This window comes from Littorina saxatilis, linkage group LG10, assembly GCF_037325665.1.
Source record: "Littorina saxatilis isolate snail1 linkage group LG10, US_GU_Lsax_2.0, whole genome shotgun sequence".
NCBI lineage: Eukaryota > Metazoa > Mollusca > Gastropoda > Littorinimorpha > Littorinidae > Littorina > Littorina saxatilis.
In genome coordinates, this window is record NC_090254.1 from 49,344,534 (window position 1) to 49,362,033 (window position 17,500).

A 17,500-nucleotide genomic window follows, 5' to 3' on the forward strand; every position below is an offset into this window, starting at 1 on the left:
AAGCTTCATACTTTGTGTCTGAAGTGTTCAGTAAATCTGAAATGTCTCTTTCAATGCTGACTTACTAGCTAAATGTCTCTTTCAATGCTGACTGACTAGCTAAATGTCTCTTTCAATGCTGACTGACTAGCTAAATGTCTCTTTCAATGCTGACTGACTAGCTAAATGTCTCTTTCAATGCTGACTGACTAGCTAAATGTCTCTTTCAATGCTGACTTACTAGCTAAATGTCTCTTTCAATGCTGACTGACTAGCTAAATGTCTCTTTCAATGCTGACTTACTAGCTAAATGTCTCTGTCAATGCTGACTTACTAGCTAAATGTCTCTTTCAATGCTGACTTACTAGCTAAATGTCTCTTTCAATGCTGACTTACTAGCTAAATGTCTCTGTCAATGCTGACTGACTAGCTAAATGTCTCTTTCAATGCTGACTTACTAGCTAAATGAATACAAGTGTGGAGAAAACAAAGTTGCATTGCGCATATGAACCAAAGATGACGTCACAGTCTTGGTTTTCTTGTGTTATTAAGGAACTAAGATTTTAGTGGGGCTCCTATGTTGCAAAATCATTCAAATCATGCAACAAACACCAAATTAAGCAAATATGAAGAGTTTTATGTGCTTAACAAAACCTGATACAGAGCCATCGCGAAAAATAAAAAAATGGGTAGTTTTTAAACAATTTTTCAAAATGGCCGCCAGTGTAAACGGTTGGGTATGTTAGGCATATTTCACTTCATGTGATTAACAGCAAATTTGGCGTAAATGGACATTTGCTTTTGCTTAACAAAACCTGATACAGAGCCACCGTGAAAAAATTAAGAAATCAGTAGTTTTTTTACAATTTTCAAAATGGCCGCCAATAAAAGGGTATTTAGGCATTTTTGATGCTACAAGACATTCTCTTGCAATAGAAACTAACACAAACACATTTTTAAACAAAACAATACATGTATTGTTGGTGCAGAGAATGATTGGACGGTGTGGGTGGCAGGGTTGAAGAATTTGTGGATTACCTAAACTGTGCAAAAATAAATATATTGCACCAATTTTCATACCAAAACGAAAACATTCATTCCTGTGCTGTTATATTCAATGTATGCTATTGAGGGCACTCAACTTGGCTAACTGGAACACTTTTAAGATAAAAGATGGCCTTTACATGGGTTATTTGACCGCCGCCCAAATAAGGGTACCCCCAAAATAAAACTGATAAAAATGTAATGTATCAACTCAAAAGTCGACTAAAATTCATAATCGCTGTATTTCGAAAACGTTGTTTGTTCTCATGTGTTTACACAACTAGCACATTCCGGCAAGTGTCTATACTCAAAAGAAACTTTGGCAGTACTTGAAACAACCATCTGTCATATATACATGCGAAGTCAAAAATATGTGGGATGTAAGTCAACAAACCTGTGGCAGTTTTTAAAATATTATTTCGTGAAGATTTGAAAGTGTACTCAAACGGTTGAACTACGCCTCGTGCGTAGACACACATTCCTGAAAGTTTCAACGCAACCCACTTGGTCATTGCTAAAATACATGGATTTTAGTTGACTTGGGTATCCCTCAAATTTGACACATAAACATCTCATTCGTGAGATGGACACATACATCAGAAGGTACAATGGCACAACACTAGAAATATGCAAGATGGCGAAATAAAACAACCTGTTCTGGATGGATAATCAAGTTGACTTTCTCTTCGTATACAACAGTGACCCAGTTGTGCCTCAGGAATTGTCGTCGGCTTTTTAAAAGGTACCCGAAGTTTTTGTCACATCTCTTTGTCACGTCAAGGGTATCCTTATTTTGACGGCGTAAATGATGATGTTAAAAAAAAATGTGCCAGATAGCGAAGATGCGAGCCTTTAATGGCATAGACAGTTTGAATAAAATGACACAGGAATAAAAGTTTGAGTTGGGGTATGAAAATGGGTGCAATAATATTTTTGCACAGTTTAGATGCTGACAGTTTTCACAGGCATGCAAGCACATTTGCAGACAGCTGTGCTCTGCAGTCCTTCTTAGCAGCATTTGAAGCGTTTTGTTGTACAGCTCTTCTTGCAGGCACACCTCATGACTGAGTTCTCGGCACACGCTGGATACCTCTTGAAAGCTCGTCCAGAATGACTCCCACTTTCCAGCCTTGAACTGCCAGCCCACAGAGTTTGGAAGTCTAATAGGTAGATGGCTCTTCTCAATGCAATCTCATGTCCTGCAGCAGCACCTCACTTGTAAGGGGATTATGGTCAATCAGTTTGGCAGCTCTTTTTACTGAAGAGGTACCGTCTAGCACTGTTTACACCCAGTACGTTGCTGGTTTTGTCCTACAAATGTACACCAAAAAGCTCTTGTGCTGCCCTGTCAGTGGTACTCAGCTTACAAAGAGGAGCAGACAACCTGAAGAAAGTTTGAGTGACGTCTTCAAATGCTTGCCATACTTCCCAAGCCTTCTGATTCCCCAATACCATTGAAGAACGACATAGTGTCACAGCCTGTAAGGCTATGCAAAATGGGCAGACCGAGTGACTTCTCTTGACCAATGGCTTTGGCAATGTGGCGATACACTTCACGAGCAGAAAAAAAACGCAACACAGCTGGAATGAGAAGCAGACTGTCTGGCCTCCTCTACATCCATGGTGCAGGAAATCAGCCTGGGGTACCCTTCACACAAAAGATGAAAAGTGACATTTTTATTTGAATGTATTTGAATAATGTTTACTATCTCAGAGAGTCGGTCAAAGCCGGGTTAGCAAGTCTTCACACAACAGACCAAAATGAAAGAAAATTGTATTTCATGAATTCGTATAATTCTTACTGTTTCAGGTTAAAAAAACAAACAAACACAGTTTCCAGTGACCCAACTGATTCTGGAATCTTTCTGACCGCTACATTTATTCGCTTCAAACAGTCGCTAACAGAATGTTGACCATAGTGAGGGTTCGTACGTTAAACCCATCAAATTCACAGAGGTCGCTTACAAATGATGTGCAAACATGTTCCAATTAATACAAATAAAAAAATCTTACTGTTAAGATGTATTAGGTAACAAACCTTGATACAGTAGTACTACTGAAATCAGCTCCCTTCTGTGGCACCGGAATAAATGCAGAACGCTTGTTCCCAGGAACCGGCATGTGGTGTAACTCTTGTATATATCCTGTAAAAATAAAATTCACACCAATGCACGGTCAACTTAAAATAAGCAAAAGGATGAGAAACAAGCAACAAACCAAAATTGTAAAACTCAAAGAGCGGTACCTCTTCATTTCAAAACCACTTATCTCATTTGATTAGCATACACTGTATCAGTGCTTTTGTCTGTTACCTACCGTCTTTGAAAGTTTGATCACAACACTGTAAAGACATGGGGAGTGGAGTGTTTTTATCTCCAGCTGGTCATCCTACTATCTGGCCTACCCTCACTCAGTTTTTGACTCTGCCCCTCCCCACCTTATGGAAGTCCTTAACGTAGGCAGGACTAATCATTTATCATACCATGAACAATCTCTTTCTCCTCGCCTTTTATTCAAAGTTCGTTTAATCTGTTTAAAATCACCAGCGTGGCGATCATGATTTCCTTACTTGTAATCAACAGATAGATCTAGATCTATCAGCATCACAATCCAGCTGATGAGCTATTGCAAGATTAAACAAAGTCTCTGCATTTCAGCGCTTCACCCGATGAATAACAGACCCCAGGGGAGAATTAAACAGTAAAATGATGTGACATTGGTGAATGGATGCGTATTCTTGAAAACTTACCTTCAGAAACGTTGTTTTCGCTCAAATCAAAACACGCAATGTTGCGGAGGCCGCCATCTTGAATTTTCATGCTGCGGATATATACAATTCTAAAAACGATCAAATTAAATACCAGAACACAAAAATACCCATAAGAGTATTTATGTCATGCATGTGTTATCAGCAGACAACTTCTGGTGCATAGTAAACCATTGAATTTTACATTTGCTGAGTTGGGAATATTTACTGCTGAGCGCTTTTGGTACGAATTTCGTCTGCTGTAAATGCAGCCTTTTATTCCCTATCAAAAACAAAAAAAACGATTTTTGACGTGGCTCTGTATCTAAAATCCCTTAAATAATTATAAGGAACAATATCACAAAGTATGATGTTTGTTGCAAGATGTGAATGATTTATGAGTGCGTCTGCAACATACGAGCCCCACTATTTGTGTTATAACTGTGCCTGGTTTTTATGTTTGCTCATTTACTTATTGATATATTTTATTTATTTGTTTATTCATTCATATTGTTATGTGCAAAGGATAACAGCGTATTCGTGGTCGTAATTATATTACCATACAACTTTAAATTACTGAGTTGATACTGCCAACCCTGAGTCTGCCATTGCAAAGGCGTTCTTGTATTCAATTCAATTCAATTCAATTCAATTCAATTCAATAACACTTTATTATCTGAGTGTAACAAACAGACATTTTTCTTTTGGCTCATGTATAACATCACATAAAAACAACACTCTCAGAACGCATAGGCACATAAAATACGTATAGGTTACAACACGAGTGGTTTTTTATATGGCTTGTATTTCAGTCAAGACCCAGCGGATGAATATCATCGGGAGACACGAGCCTCTGGCGAGTGGCTCTCGATTGATATTCCCGCTGGGTCTTGACTGAAATACAAGCCATATAAAAAACCACGAGTGTTGTAATCTGTATATCCCATTCTACCATCAAACACAAAGTGTAGACTACTAGCGGCACTGTTGCGATCTGTGCAGGGTAAAACTGTTGCCAGCGAGACTTAGCCCTTTTGCAACCTTAAACTAAGTGACCGTCGCTGAAAAAATAAAACGAATGAGTGCATCGATAAGTACGCGGTAACACTACTTTCAGACCATTTAAAAGCTTTAAGTAAAGGTTCATAAGTTGCAAGAAAGTAATGAAGTCGAATAGAAATTAATTTAGTTGAAGCGCACAATTCTTTTGTTTTGCGTTTCAGGTCGGCAGAACGGGCGAAACGGGTTTGGGACCCATTTGGCTTACTCGATTCAGAATCGATTCCACGTTGTTTTTCTCGAACGTGTGTAATTAGGCTTATTGACAGAGAAGCAAATTTTAGGGAACAAATATGTAGGTTTAGATTTAACCATTTGCTCCCTATTTGAAATGTATCTACGTGATAAACTGTTTTGCGAGTGTGTTTGCATGGATGAACTTAAACTGGTATGGGTGTGACTGTGAGGAAAACGCGACCGACACGTCTGTCACCGCCGATTGATTGCATTTTGAAGGAATATGACTGGATTACGGAAAAATATGTGGACTTACTGCAGAGCCAGGCAAAAGAGTAGACTTGCTCGCAAAACACGTGAAACAGCCGATGTTTGATAGCTGAAGGCGCACACCAAAACACACTACGGACAGATTCTCAAAAGTCGTCTGCTAACGATGCAAGGGGAGGGTACTCGTGTTTTTGTTTTGGTTCGCTAGCATCTGGTTATCTTGTAAGTTGAATGTTCGTTTTTTTCGACCTGCATTGCTTTCATAATGAAAGAAACTTTTGCTTATTGCATCTCATACATCAGATCAGTTCTGAGATTCATTTTTGCGTGCAACTGATATGGTTTTCTGAGCCGTGCAATACGATTTTAGAACTTCATACAAATGTGTCACATTGTTCGGCGCGAGGTCAAAGGTCGGGAGGAAAGTAGTCCTTTGCCCAAATCGGAATCTGCACTATCATATATTTTTTGGAGTCCATGATGTATTTATTGAGCTATAAAAATACAACATATATACCCATACTGAAGTAACAGAGACAAAGAAGGGAGGTCATGGGATATACATCAATACACACATAACCCAAACATACATATCCATACCCACACCCTCACATTCGTCTTATTCTATCTAAAGCAGAAATCCAGGCTTTCTAAAAACTGTTTTTAGTTCAAGGGATCTGATAATTATTGGAATCATAGAAAGAATACAAATAAAGAATACAAATAAAATAAATCCAGTGAAGACGACGATGGAAACGAATGGTGTAAGGGAAGCAACTAAGCCATTGATGATAACAAATGATTTACCTTATTGCTTCCCTTTACTCGTGTCGGTTCACATTTTGCAGGCTTGGAATAACAGTGCTCCTTTTACGTTTCGTCAATTGTTTTTTTGTTTTGTTCTTTCTTTTTGATTATTGAAACTAATATTGCTTGCTTGAGTGTAGATGTTGATATCAATCGTTGAAGGTCGATTTCCTTGACTGCTCCACCCTACTCAGAAACGTTCCGCAGTGCGATCGACGGCTTCGGGAATTCCCATAATGAATAAACGACTCATGTGACCCGCATTGTTCGTATTATCCGGGACGCCACTGTGTGAAGGGTGGTGGCACTCTGTTCATTTTCCCGACAAGAAACAGGCTTGGACGGACGCTGAAACCCGGCATCTTATGAAAAGGTAACGTCTTATTGTTGTGCACATGTTCACTAGAAAACAGTATCAGACACTGACAGTATCAACTCAAATCTCCTGGGAACAGAGACCATGACTTGTATCATGTTAACTATGGCGGCTGTATGCGGGGGGTGTTGTTGTTGCCTGTGTTCAGCTTTCTGACCGTCGACACTGAAATTTTGTTCAGTCCTGGTCAAATTAAGAAATACACGTAATTATTTTAAGGAAGAAAAGTATGTCAGTTTCTTGCAAGTGAAGGAAATTGGTGGTGAAATGTGATAGATTTCACCCTAAAATTCGATTTCTTCGAAAACGTGTGCACCGAGTGGTCCCATGAACGAGGAGAGAAGGAATTAGTTTTAGGATACAAAAAAAATCAGTTCTAAAGTCTAAATAAAATCTGTTGGTTGAACGAATTTGACCCCTTGAATGTAAAGTACCTAAGCCCGATCGTCAGTACTTAGAAAGTGAGGGGGGCTTTTCAGTGTGGAGTTTATAAGCCTATATATATATAAACGATCAACGAGGCCGAATCAGAAAGCCGAATCAGAAAGCCGAATGCCGAGGAAAGCTGAACACGTTATACCTGCTTACTCAGTTGTCTGCAATGTCACTGATAGGCCTACTGGCAGTCTACAGCGTGAGGAATAACCTCTACATGCTGTTTACCACTGGACCCACTGTGACCTAAACTTACCGACACACCGTGTGAAAGAGTAGGCCTACTGCCTATACCGCTGACATCGAAGATTGTGGTAATGTTGAAATTTCTCTAACTAACTAAATAAATACAAATGTTTAAAGAATAATCTCCTTTGAACACAAAAAGTTGTTGGTGTATAGGCCTATTGACAGTCGCTGTGCACTGACCAAGCGCAGGTTGTCAGCCGTTGAAAAGCCGTCCCGCTCTTCAGTCCGAGGCGGGACGTTTCGCTTCACGTTACTAACAAGACACCGACCGGCAACGCTGACATCGGACGCAGACGACAAGGGAGCGTTACAACAACAACAACAACAACAACAACAACAACAACAACAACAACAACAACAACAACAACAACAACAACAACAACAACAACAACAACATGTAGACAACGCTGACATCGGACGCAGACGACAAAGGAGTGTCACAACAACAACATGTAGACAACGCTGACATCGGACGCAGACGGCAGAGTAGTGTCACAACAACAACAACACCACCAACAACAACAACAACAACAACAATCTGTAGACAACGCTGACGTCAGTCGCAGACGACAGAGGAGTGTCACAACAACAACAACCTTTGGACAACGCTAGCTGCAAAGCCGACCTGACCTGACAGCGGTTCTCTCATTAAACAGGTTGAGACACCCAGAGAACACACACCTGATCCCCGTAACCATGGCAGGACCTGGAAGCAGTCATCAGACCAGCAGCAGCAACTGGCGGCAGATCGTGACGTCACTCTACCCTGACGCTCTCACCCTTACCTACTGTGTGCCTCCAATCCATTTCAACAGGGTGCCCTACGTCAGGGGCACTGTACCCGGTACCCGTCACTCAGCGCTTGTGCTGCACCCGCCATCTAGTGCCGGCCCTGGCCACAATGTTCCCGCAGGCAGTCAAGGGGCAGCCACAAGTAGCGTACAGCCAGGCAGCGGTCAGCCTACACCCGGCGGACACCAGAAGAAAGGGAAAGGGCCACGAGCTCGACAGCCAGCACACCGTCGGCAGCATCCTTACGCCCGGTCAGTGCAGGGGGTACAGCCCTTCTCCGGACAGGCAACACACGGGCAACAGTCCACCACCGGTCAGTCGTCCTCTGGACAGGCAACACACGGGCAACAGTCCACCATTGGTCAGTCGTCCAGCGGTCAGCAGAGTGAACAGTACAGCTTATGGACGCCAGAGTCAGTGCCCCCTTGCACGCCAGTCAATGTTCAACAGACAGACATATCAGATGACTTTGCCCAAAACCACGTGATGGTCAACCTGCAAGAACTCGGCAACAATCGTCACGAGGCCATGTTCATCCTGTCTCAGCTCAACTTCGGTGACTACCTCAACCAGCCTGCCTACGCCGCGGCCGCTGCACAGCTTCCACGACCATCAGACAAGGACACGCAGCAGACAAAGTATTCTGATGGCGAGGCCGACTTTGTGTTGATCCACCGCCAGCACGGCATTCTGATCGGAGAGCTCAAGACTGTGGGCAGGTGGCAGAAGGATGTTAATAACCCTCAACCTCCGGCCGATGCTGACGTGGCCAAGAGGGTGACGAAGGCGGTCAAGCAGCTGGACAGGTCGGAGACAGTGGTGAGGCACCTTGTGAGTGACGTGGCACCTGGCCTGACTGTGAGGAAAACTCTCTTCCTGCCTTACGTCAGCACTGAGCAACTCCAGCGGGTCTTGGATAACGATCCACAGTTGAAACAGGTATTCTTTGAGAGAGAGAGAGAGAGAGAGAGAGAGAGAGAGAGAGAGAGAGAGAGAGAGAGACAGAGACAGAGACAGAGACAGAGACAGAGAGACAGAGAGAGACAGAGACAGAGAGAGACAGAGCGAGAGAGAGACAGAGAGACAGACAGACAGAGACAGAGAGAGAGAGACAGAGACAGACAGAGAGAGAGAGAGAGAGAGAGAGAAAGAGAGAGAGAGGGGGGGGGAGAGGGAGAGACAGAGAGAGAGAGAGAGAGAGAGAGAGACAGAGATAGAGAGAGAGAGAGAGAGACAGAGAGAGACAGAGAGAGAGAGAGAGGGGGGGAGAGAGGGAGAGACACAGATAGAGAGGGAGAGAGAGAGGGAGAGAGACACAGAGAGAGAGAGGGGGCGGGGAGAAGGAAGAGGACAACTATAAATAACAGCGTGTGTTAGTCTCAGTAACCGAAACGATGTAAAACTGTATCATTGTAAAGGTGATTAATCTATAATGACATTTAACATTGACAAGTTGCAGGCGGTGTGTCGGAGCCTGGGTGCAGGCTCTGCAGCGGAGGCCGTACTGCTGTGCTGTTGCTCTGACCAACTGTCCCAGCCTGCATCGTACTGGCACGTGACACCCGCCGTGTTATCACAGCTGGGCACCTGGTGGCAACACAGGATGGCCTGTACTGTGGACACTCTGCTCTCTGATGACAGTTATCTGGACATCGTGGCCAGGTGAGAAATGTCATAGACTTGTGTCTGTTCCATAACAATTATGGCGGGGAAAAGAAATCGCTTTGTTTCTTACACTCTGTGTTTGGTGCCGGTATCACACAAGAACATTACTCCCACCAAATATTCCGGAGTATCACACGAGAAAATTACTCCGACCAAATACTCCGGAGTATCACACGAGAAAATTACTCCCACCAAATCTCCGGAGTATCACACGAGAAAATTACTCCCACCAAATACTCCGCCATCTTAGTTCACCGCTAACCCATTTCGCCCCAAACCAATTTTGCAACATTTCACAAGCCGAGCGTCATTTTGCTACCAATACTACTTGCGCCACATTCCACTTTGGTGCCATCCCGTTTTGCCGCCATCGCATTGCGTCCCCATTTTGCCCGCATCCCATTTTGCCCGCATCCCATTTTAGCGACATTTCACAAACCAAGAGTCATTTTAGGGTTAAGACGAACGTTCACCGCGAGCTATAAATCCGGTAAAAAGTTGGGGAGTAACAATTTCGTGGAGGGAGTAATGCTGTTGTTCCTTGTGGAGTTCTTTTTTTGTACGAGATTTATTACTAGGAGTACACATTTCGTACGAACATTTTACTCCGGAGTCAATTGTTCGGGGAGTAAAAATGTCGTATTACACCGGCCCTTTCTCTGTTGTGGGTAAGGTGACTGTTGTGGGTGACTGTTGTGGGTGGGGTGACTGGTGTGGGTGGGGTGACTGTTGTGGGTGGGGTGACTGTTGTGGGTAGGGTGACTGTTGTGGGTAGGGTGACTGTTGTGGGTGGGGTGACTGTTGTGGGCGGGGTGACTGTTTTGGGTGGGGTGACTGTTGTGGGTGACTGTTGTGGGTGGGGTGACTGGTGTGGGTGGGGTGACTGTTTTGGGTGGGGTGACTGTTGTGGGTGACTGGTGTGGGTGGGGTGACTGGTGTGGGTGGGGTGACTGGTGTGGGTGACTGGTGTGGGTGGGGTGACTGGTGTGGGTGGGGTGACTGGTGTGGGTGGGGTGACTGTTGTGGGTGGGGTGACTGTTGTGGGTGGGGTGACTGTTGTGGGCGGGGTGACTGTTGTGGGTGGGGTGACTGTTGTGGGCGGGGTGACTGTTGTGGGTGGGGTGACTGTTGTGGGTGTTTAAAGAGATGCTACTGATCTGACCGTTTTGTGGAGAGTTTCTGGCGAATTTCACTAATTTGAAGAATGTCAGGAATCCGCTGTACCGTTATTTAGATGTACATGGCAGGATTTTTCTCTGAAAATCACCACAAGAATGTTTATGAATGCTAATGAATGAGCATTCAGGCACTGCTTTCCTCCTGTGCTGAAGTTGAATAATCACGTTTTGAGTCTGCTTACGTCAGTTGCGCCACCAGGGACCCATGCAGTCACCCAGTTGCCCTGGTAACTAACAACAATCGAGTCGAGTGGGCGAGGAAAATAACCCTTTGTATCATATTAACCCTGTTAGTATATGCCTTTCTTTCGTCAAATCTCAAGGTCACAGACGGGTCATGTTTGGCCTAAAGTACGTGACCATTTTCTGCAATGTTTTTGACGAAATATTTCAACTTGACAAACTTCCAGGATTTTTTGATTTTTTATCTTTAGACATGTCATAAGTTCGATTATCCTAAAACAACACACACTCCAAAACCCGCAAGAATACCATTTCCTCAAGAGTTTGATCATTTTAAACATGACCTGAATTTGCTCAAGGTCACAGACTGTTTATAGAGCTAGAGTAACAATTAATATATATATATCTCTTTTAGATTACACATGACGAGGGTGAGTCACATAAGCATTTGCTTTTCTTGTGACAGGAACAATCAAAAAGGATGGCATAAAGCAAACAACTCTTAATTCTGTCGTTGTTGCTCTGAACATTTGTGTGATAGGGTGGAAGGAGGAGGAAGTAGCGATTTGAAGTAGTTGGTAGGTGAATGTAGTCACCTCGTAGTGGTAGACCCCGAAGTAAGGAGAACACCATGTGGGTGAATGTAGTCACCTCGTAGTGGTAGACCCCGAAGTAAGGAGAACACCATGTGGGTGAATGTAGTCACCTCGTAGTGGTAGACCCCGAAGTAAGGAGAACACCATGTGGGTGAATGTAGTCACCTCGTAGTAGTAGACCCCGAAGTAAGGAGGACACCATGTAGGTGAATGTAGTCACATCGTAGTAGTAGACCCCGAAGTAAGGAGAACACCATGTGGGTGAATGTAGTCACCTCGTAGTGGTAGACCCCGAAGTAAGGAGAACACCATGTGGGTGAATGTAGTCACCTCGTAGTGGTAGACCCCGAAGTAAGGAGAACACCATGTGGGTGAATGTAGTCACCTCGTAGTGGTAGACCCCGAAGTAAGGAGAACACCATGTGGGTGAATGTAGTCACCTCGTAGTGGTAGACCCCGAAGTAAGGAGAACACCATGTGGGTGCGTCTTTAGTGTCTTGCACGGAACGAACAACACTTGCTATCGTCTTGGACTTTACACACGTGTAGAGAATGATAGACAAGAGGTCAGTGGCACAGACCGACGAATCACTTGATGCAACAGGTAACTCTGGAAAAACCATGACTTTTGGTTCACATTTCTCTTTAATTCTTGTTCCTTTCCTCGCCGACTCAGCCAATGGCTGGGTGGTCACACAACACTATCAATGCAGTCTACATCATGCTGTTTATGAAAACAGAGCACAAAACATTTCCGTCCTCTCAGTCTCAGATAGTTCTCAGTTCTCTCACAAATATCAAACCCCATCAACACGCACCCTGAAAAAGAAAAGCGACAGTCTAACACCCTCTTAATGAGGCTTTGATCTGAGCGCTTCAAACAACAAAGGAACATCCTAGACCAACTTCCCACGGCCCTTCCTCTGGCTCGGCCATAAAGTTACGCAACTGACCACCTGCAGGCGAGGTTTTTGTTTTTTGTTTTGTTTGTTTGCTTAAAGGCACAGTAAGCCTCCCGTAAACCATCACAGAGCTCCCCGAGCGTCTAAATACAGTACAAGCATACTTCCATTTGAACGCTCACCGAACGGGAACATCCTGGCTGCTTTCTGTCGAGCGTGAGACATTTTCCAAGAATTTATTTTCGTAGACTTGTTCCGTTAACAACAACGGCGCCTCGTTTTTGCGCTAGACCTAACTTTTAAAATCTAAATAATAAATTGACAGCTTGTTACACAAACATTCTTTAATCATAAAAGTATTCGTTTTTCATCAAGACAAGATCAGAACAATTCGAAGTTGTGAAAGTTTAAAAAAAGAAAAGCCCGGAAGCAGGGTCACGCAAGGGTCGTAGCAGACGACGGCCGGTTTATCAGTGCAAATCGCCGTTCCTCTCAACAGTCACAAGCCATCGCTAGAGTTCTTGTGAACCACAGCCGTTGTTTCGTGCATAAAAAAAACCGTGCTATTGTAGATAAGCTCACGTCGAGTCGCATTCAAATGACTAACTATGACGACTGCATTGTGAAAAGGGAAAACTGGATCACACGGGTTCACGATGGCTCAGGGGTAAGATAAACCACGCAAAAATAAATTCTTTGAAAATTGTTCGCTCTTTACGGAGGGCACCTAGGATGTTCTCAATTGGTGAGTGTTTAAATGAAATGGTGTTTGTACTGTGTGTAAAAGCCTGACCGTATCTGTGATGGTTTACGGGAGGCTTACTCTGCCTTTAACGCCAAGCCGACCATATCAGGGTGGTGCTGCTTTGACATAATTATAACGTGCGCCACACACAAGACAGAAGTCGCAGCACAGGCTTCATGTCTCACCCAGTCACACTATTCTGACACCGGACCAACCAGTTCTAGCACTAACCCCATAATGCCAGACGCCAGGCGGAGCAGCCACTAGATTGCCAATTTTTGGCTCACGAAGTGTAGCCTATGCGATCGTAACTTTGTCTGTCTGTGCGTTTGTGCGTGTGTGCGTGTGTGTGTGCGTGTGTGTGTGTGTATGTCTGTGGTAGAAACTTTAACATTTCCGAGTCTATGTGTGAGTGGTTATCCAAGACTATGGATAAAGCTCGCATAAGATTACGTCACGGTCAAAAGTGTTTGACGTCAATTAATGCATCATGACGGCATGCCTCCCTGTCGTCTTTCTCTCTCGCGTGGTGTGTGTGGTCTCGGTCATTGTTATTTTGAGCGGGCCGAGACTATTTGGCAGTCGTGTCCCTGTAAGTAGGCTACATGCAGACACAGACAGATCTAGATCTAGTGTCTCTCTTTCTTGCACAGTGTCACCTAAGCTTACTGTGTGTGTGGGTGTGTATGTGTGACGGAGTGATTGAGTTTGTGTTACTGTTTGTCTATTTCTTACGTGAGCCTTGAAGGCTTCGCCTCTTGTTAAGTCTTAGGTATGACCCGGCCGGGGTTTGAACCCACGACCTCCCGATCACGGGGCGGACGCCTTACCACTAGGCGAGGTACCCGGCCTCTTTCTAGGGACTTAAGTTCGAAGGATCAAAGACTAGCCAGGGGATGGTCACAGATGGCTGAGCGCGTTTACGATCTATGCAGGTGTCTGGACATGTGCATCTCATAATTTAATTGAGAACAGATAATGACATCAGACGGAACATAATGCTATCGGCAAAACTTACACAAGACATAAATGAAAGAAAAAATTAATATGATAACGTATTACTAGAGTAGCCAGTTTAGCACTTGGCTACATTTGGAAACTGTGTCACAGGCATTATAGTGCCATGTCTCACTTTAATGGGCTTACACAGATCATAGACCATTTATCCGGATATTTGGTCTATGCACAGATCGATCGCCTGCTACACAATGAGGTCAACACAGTAACTTCGATTCCATATTGTCAAAATTTACACTCAGATTGCTAGATGTGATTAAAGATGTTCATCTTTGATTCAACAGATGAATGTTGTTATTTCACTGACAGCAAATTGTATAGCCCTGGCCCATGGCACCGTAGTGACCCGCCATTTCAAATTTCGTCACTAATTACAAGATGTAACAATTAAAGCACCGGACAATTCATCATGGCGCAAAACTTAAAACAGTGCAAATACTGCAAAGCTAGTGAACGGATATTTCTAGCAAATTTGAGGTCCCCCAGAGGTTGATAGTGGTGGGGGGGGGGGGGGTGATTCAGAAGGAAGGAAGGAGAAATAACGAGCACAATCATCATTAAACAAGCATACAAACAAACATAAATTCTCAGTAACCGATACCATTCTTACAAACTACTTATACATTCATGGATCTTCCAATCGTCACTTACTTTGCGACGAATGCAACCAATACAAAAGCTGAAACCCAACTACATCCATTCTACTCAATCTGTGTTGCAGGTTTGTGGGACCGGCCACCACGGTGTCTGTCCCCTGCTACAACGGTGTCCGTGTGGAGGTGCGGACTGCAGGACAGGCGGTGGCGGAACTGGGGCAGAGGCTGGCACTTCTGGTTTTGACGATGCAACAACTGGACCTGTTTAATAGAGACCCACGTCTGGTCTGCTTGACAGGCCCCCCTGGCACTGGTTTGACACATCATCATCATCATCATCATCATCATCGTCATCAGCATCATCGTCGTCGTAGTCATCATCATCATCATCATCATCATCATCATCGTCGTCGTCGTCATCAGCATCATCAGCATCGTCGTTGTCGTCATCATCATCATCATCATCATCATCATCATCATCATCATCATCATCGCCGTAGTCATTTTCATTGTCCACGCTATCTATGGCAATGTAATACAAAATGAAAGCAGTGTAATCTTCAGTTACAAGAATGAAAAGGCACGAAGTATAGCGAACTGCTATTAGTCAATGACGCATTCGTCGAAGAAATGACGTAATAGTTATGACGTTTTCAACTCAGTATGACCTCACTCTGAGCAACGCCTTCACTTGTGTCTGCATGTTTACTCCCTGTGTTTTAAACTGAGAGAAATATGCCTCAGAAAACGTGGTTTCAACCCCTACAGTTTCAACAGATTCAACTAAAACGGTAACAACTCTAAAGGACCAGCGAATGTTTTTGATGACATTATTGTTGTCTGATGTTGAGTTTTGTGTTCCAACAGGAAAGACGGTGGCGCTGGTACTGCAGGGGTTAAGGTGGCTGCTTCAGGGCCACGACGTGCAAGTGGTGTCGGCAGACAACGTTTCCCGTGCTGCTAGTAGAATGGTAGCAGGGCAGCTGGGGATGGCTCTGAGCGCGGACCCGACACCTCCCCCAACACCAGGCAGCGTCGCTCTACATCACTATGACTTCCACAACAGGGAGGCGGACGTGCAGCAGGCCGTCACCGACCTCTTGGCGCGAGTCAAGGACGGACAGTTGCACGTTCTGTTGGACGAGGCGCTCTTTGGTGGCAGGTTGGTCTTTAGGGGTTGGAGTAACGTGTTTAAATACTTTAATAACAATAATACAAAAATGTGTAACGCGCACATATCTCACCACAAGTTGACTCAAGGTGTGTGTGTGTGTGTGTGTGTGTGTGTGTGTGTGTGTGTGTGTGTGTGTGTGTGTGTGTGTGTGTGTGTGTGTGTGTGCGCTCGAATATGCGTGCGTGCGTTCGTAGGTGCGTGTGTGCGTTCGTGTGCATGCGCGCGTGAAAATGTGCACGCACGCGTGAGAGTGTGCACGCATGCTTCGTGCATGCAAATATGTAGGTGCGTGTGTTTGTGTGTGTGTGTGTGTGTGTGTATGTGTACGGGCGTACATGTGTGCGTTCGTGCGTGCACAAAATTGTCCACAGCAACCTCACCCAGCTGTTCCGTGTGGTATGAGTGTGACACGTTCCTCCCAGCCAGACACACATCTCTCACAACGTGTCTCCATTCTGTGTCACAGTGTGTCAGGTCCACGCAACACTACACTGGTGGCCCGCCTGGCGGAGAGCGTTCCCGGCCTGCACCTGTGGGCGGCATGTGTTGCTTACATCGACATCCCCCCATCACTGCGGCCTGAACCGCTCACAGTCCCTCTCCGCTGTGCTCCCTCCGTGCTGCGGGAGGTACAGCCAGCGGTTGACTGGTTGACAGGTGGAATCCACAACTACAGCGACAGCGGTGTACCTGCCCCTGGGGACGGACTGCGCGTGATACGGCTGAGTCACCATGGTAACGCTCACACAGGTCGGTGGCCAGCTGAGTGCCAGCAGTGTGGGAAGGAGGTCGCCGCCGAGCTGCGCCGTCTTGGTGTGGGCAGTGGGGGTGAGTTGAGTAGGTCATAGATAGATAGGTAGATAGATAGATAGATAAGTAGGGAGGTAGGTAGACAGGTAGGTGGGTAGGTACATGGATAGGTAGGTAAGTAGGTAGGTAGGTAGCAAGGTAGGTAGGGTAACTAAAACAAGTTCACATCGTGTCATTTTACCCTGTCAAATAATAAAGTTCGCTGTGCAAGACCACAGCAGCAAGAGAGAATTACGTCATTGTTAATGACGTCAAACTATAATAACGTCATGTCTGTGTGTCGGGAAATAGGTGTCTGTGACTTTCTTTTGTACACAGAGAGTGAATATGTGGAGAGAGAGAGAGAGAGAGAGAGAGAGAGAGAGAGAGAGAGAGAGAGAGAGAGAGACACACACAGACAGAGACAGACAGAGACAGACAGACAGACAGACAGACAGTTTATTTACAGTTGCCTACACCTCAATATTTACCAACGAAAAAATTCTAACGGTCACAACGGTCTTTTCCACACAGGTAACAGCCTCCCCAACAGTCCCGCCCCACTGAGCTACTGCGACGTGTTCATCCTCACGCGGAGTTCAGAACTACAGGATGACATCGAGGATGACGCAGGCCAGGTGACGTCACGAGCTAGCGGCGTGGTGCGCGGTCTGCGTGATGAAGGCTTACCGGTGTGTGTGCTGGGGTACCAAGACTTGAG

General features: G+C 44.8%; 2 protein-coding genes across 2 annotated transcripts in view; both read left to right on the forward strand.

The window, feature by feature from the left end:
- The window catches only part of LOC138978999 (uncharacterized), a 149,701-nt gene that overhangs the window by 130,362 nt on the left and 1,839 nt on the right, over positions 1 to 17,500 (forward strand). The window contains exons 6-7 of the mRNA XM_070351813.1: positions 16,457 to 16,818; positions 17,314 to 17,500. The exon at positions 17,314 to 17,500 is cut by the window's right edge and continues 1,839 nt beyond it. Coding sequence (XP_070207914.1) covers positions 16,457 to 16,818; positions 17,314 to 17,500 — 549 coding nt within the window. The remainder of the gene's footprint in view (positions 1 to 16,456; positions 16,819 to 17,313) is intronic.
- LOC138979088 (uncharacterized) lies at positions 6,092 to 16,392 on the forward strand. Its single transcript, XM_070351900.1, has 6 exons — positions 6,092 to 6,455; positions 7,296 to 8,873; positions 9,394 to 9,596; positions 14,942 to 15,129; positions 15,684 to 15,978; positions 16,362 to 16,392. Exons 2-6 carry the CDS (start codon positions 7,839 to 7,841, stop codon positions 16,390 to 16,392), a joined length of 1,752 nt encoding a protein of 583 aa, XP_070208001.1. The 5' UTR covers positions 6,092 to 6,455; positions 7,296 to 7,838.

What these genes read in the sequence shown, in the direction of transcription:
- LOC138979088 (XM_070351900.1), top strand. Translation starts at nt 7,839, where the DNA reads ATGGCAGGACCTGGAAGCAGTCATCAGACCAGCAGCAGCAACTGGCGG. An exon ending in ACGATCCACAGTTGAAACAG is followed by an intron (nt 8,874 to 9,393) that starts GTATTCTTTGAG and finishes GACAAGTTGCAG; the next exon opens with GCGGTGTGTCGGAGCCTGGG. An exon ending in GACAGGCCCCCCTGGCACTG is followed by an intron (nt 15,130 to 15,683) that starts GTTTGACACATC and finishes GTGTTCCAACAG; the next exon opens with GAAAGACGGTGGCGCTGGTA.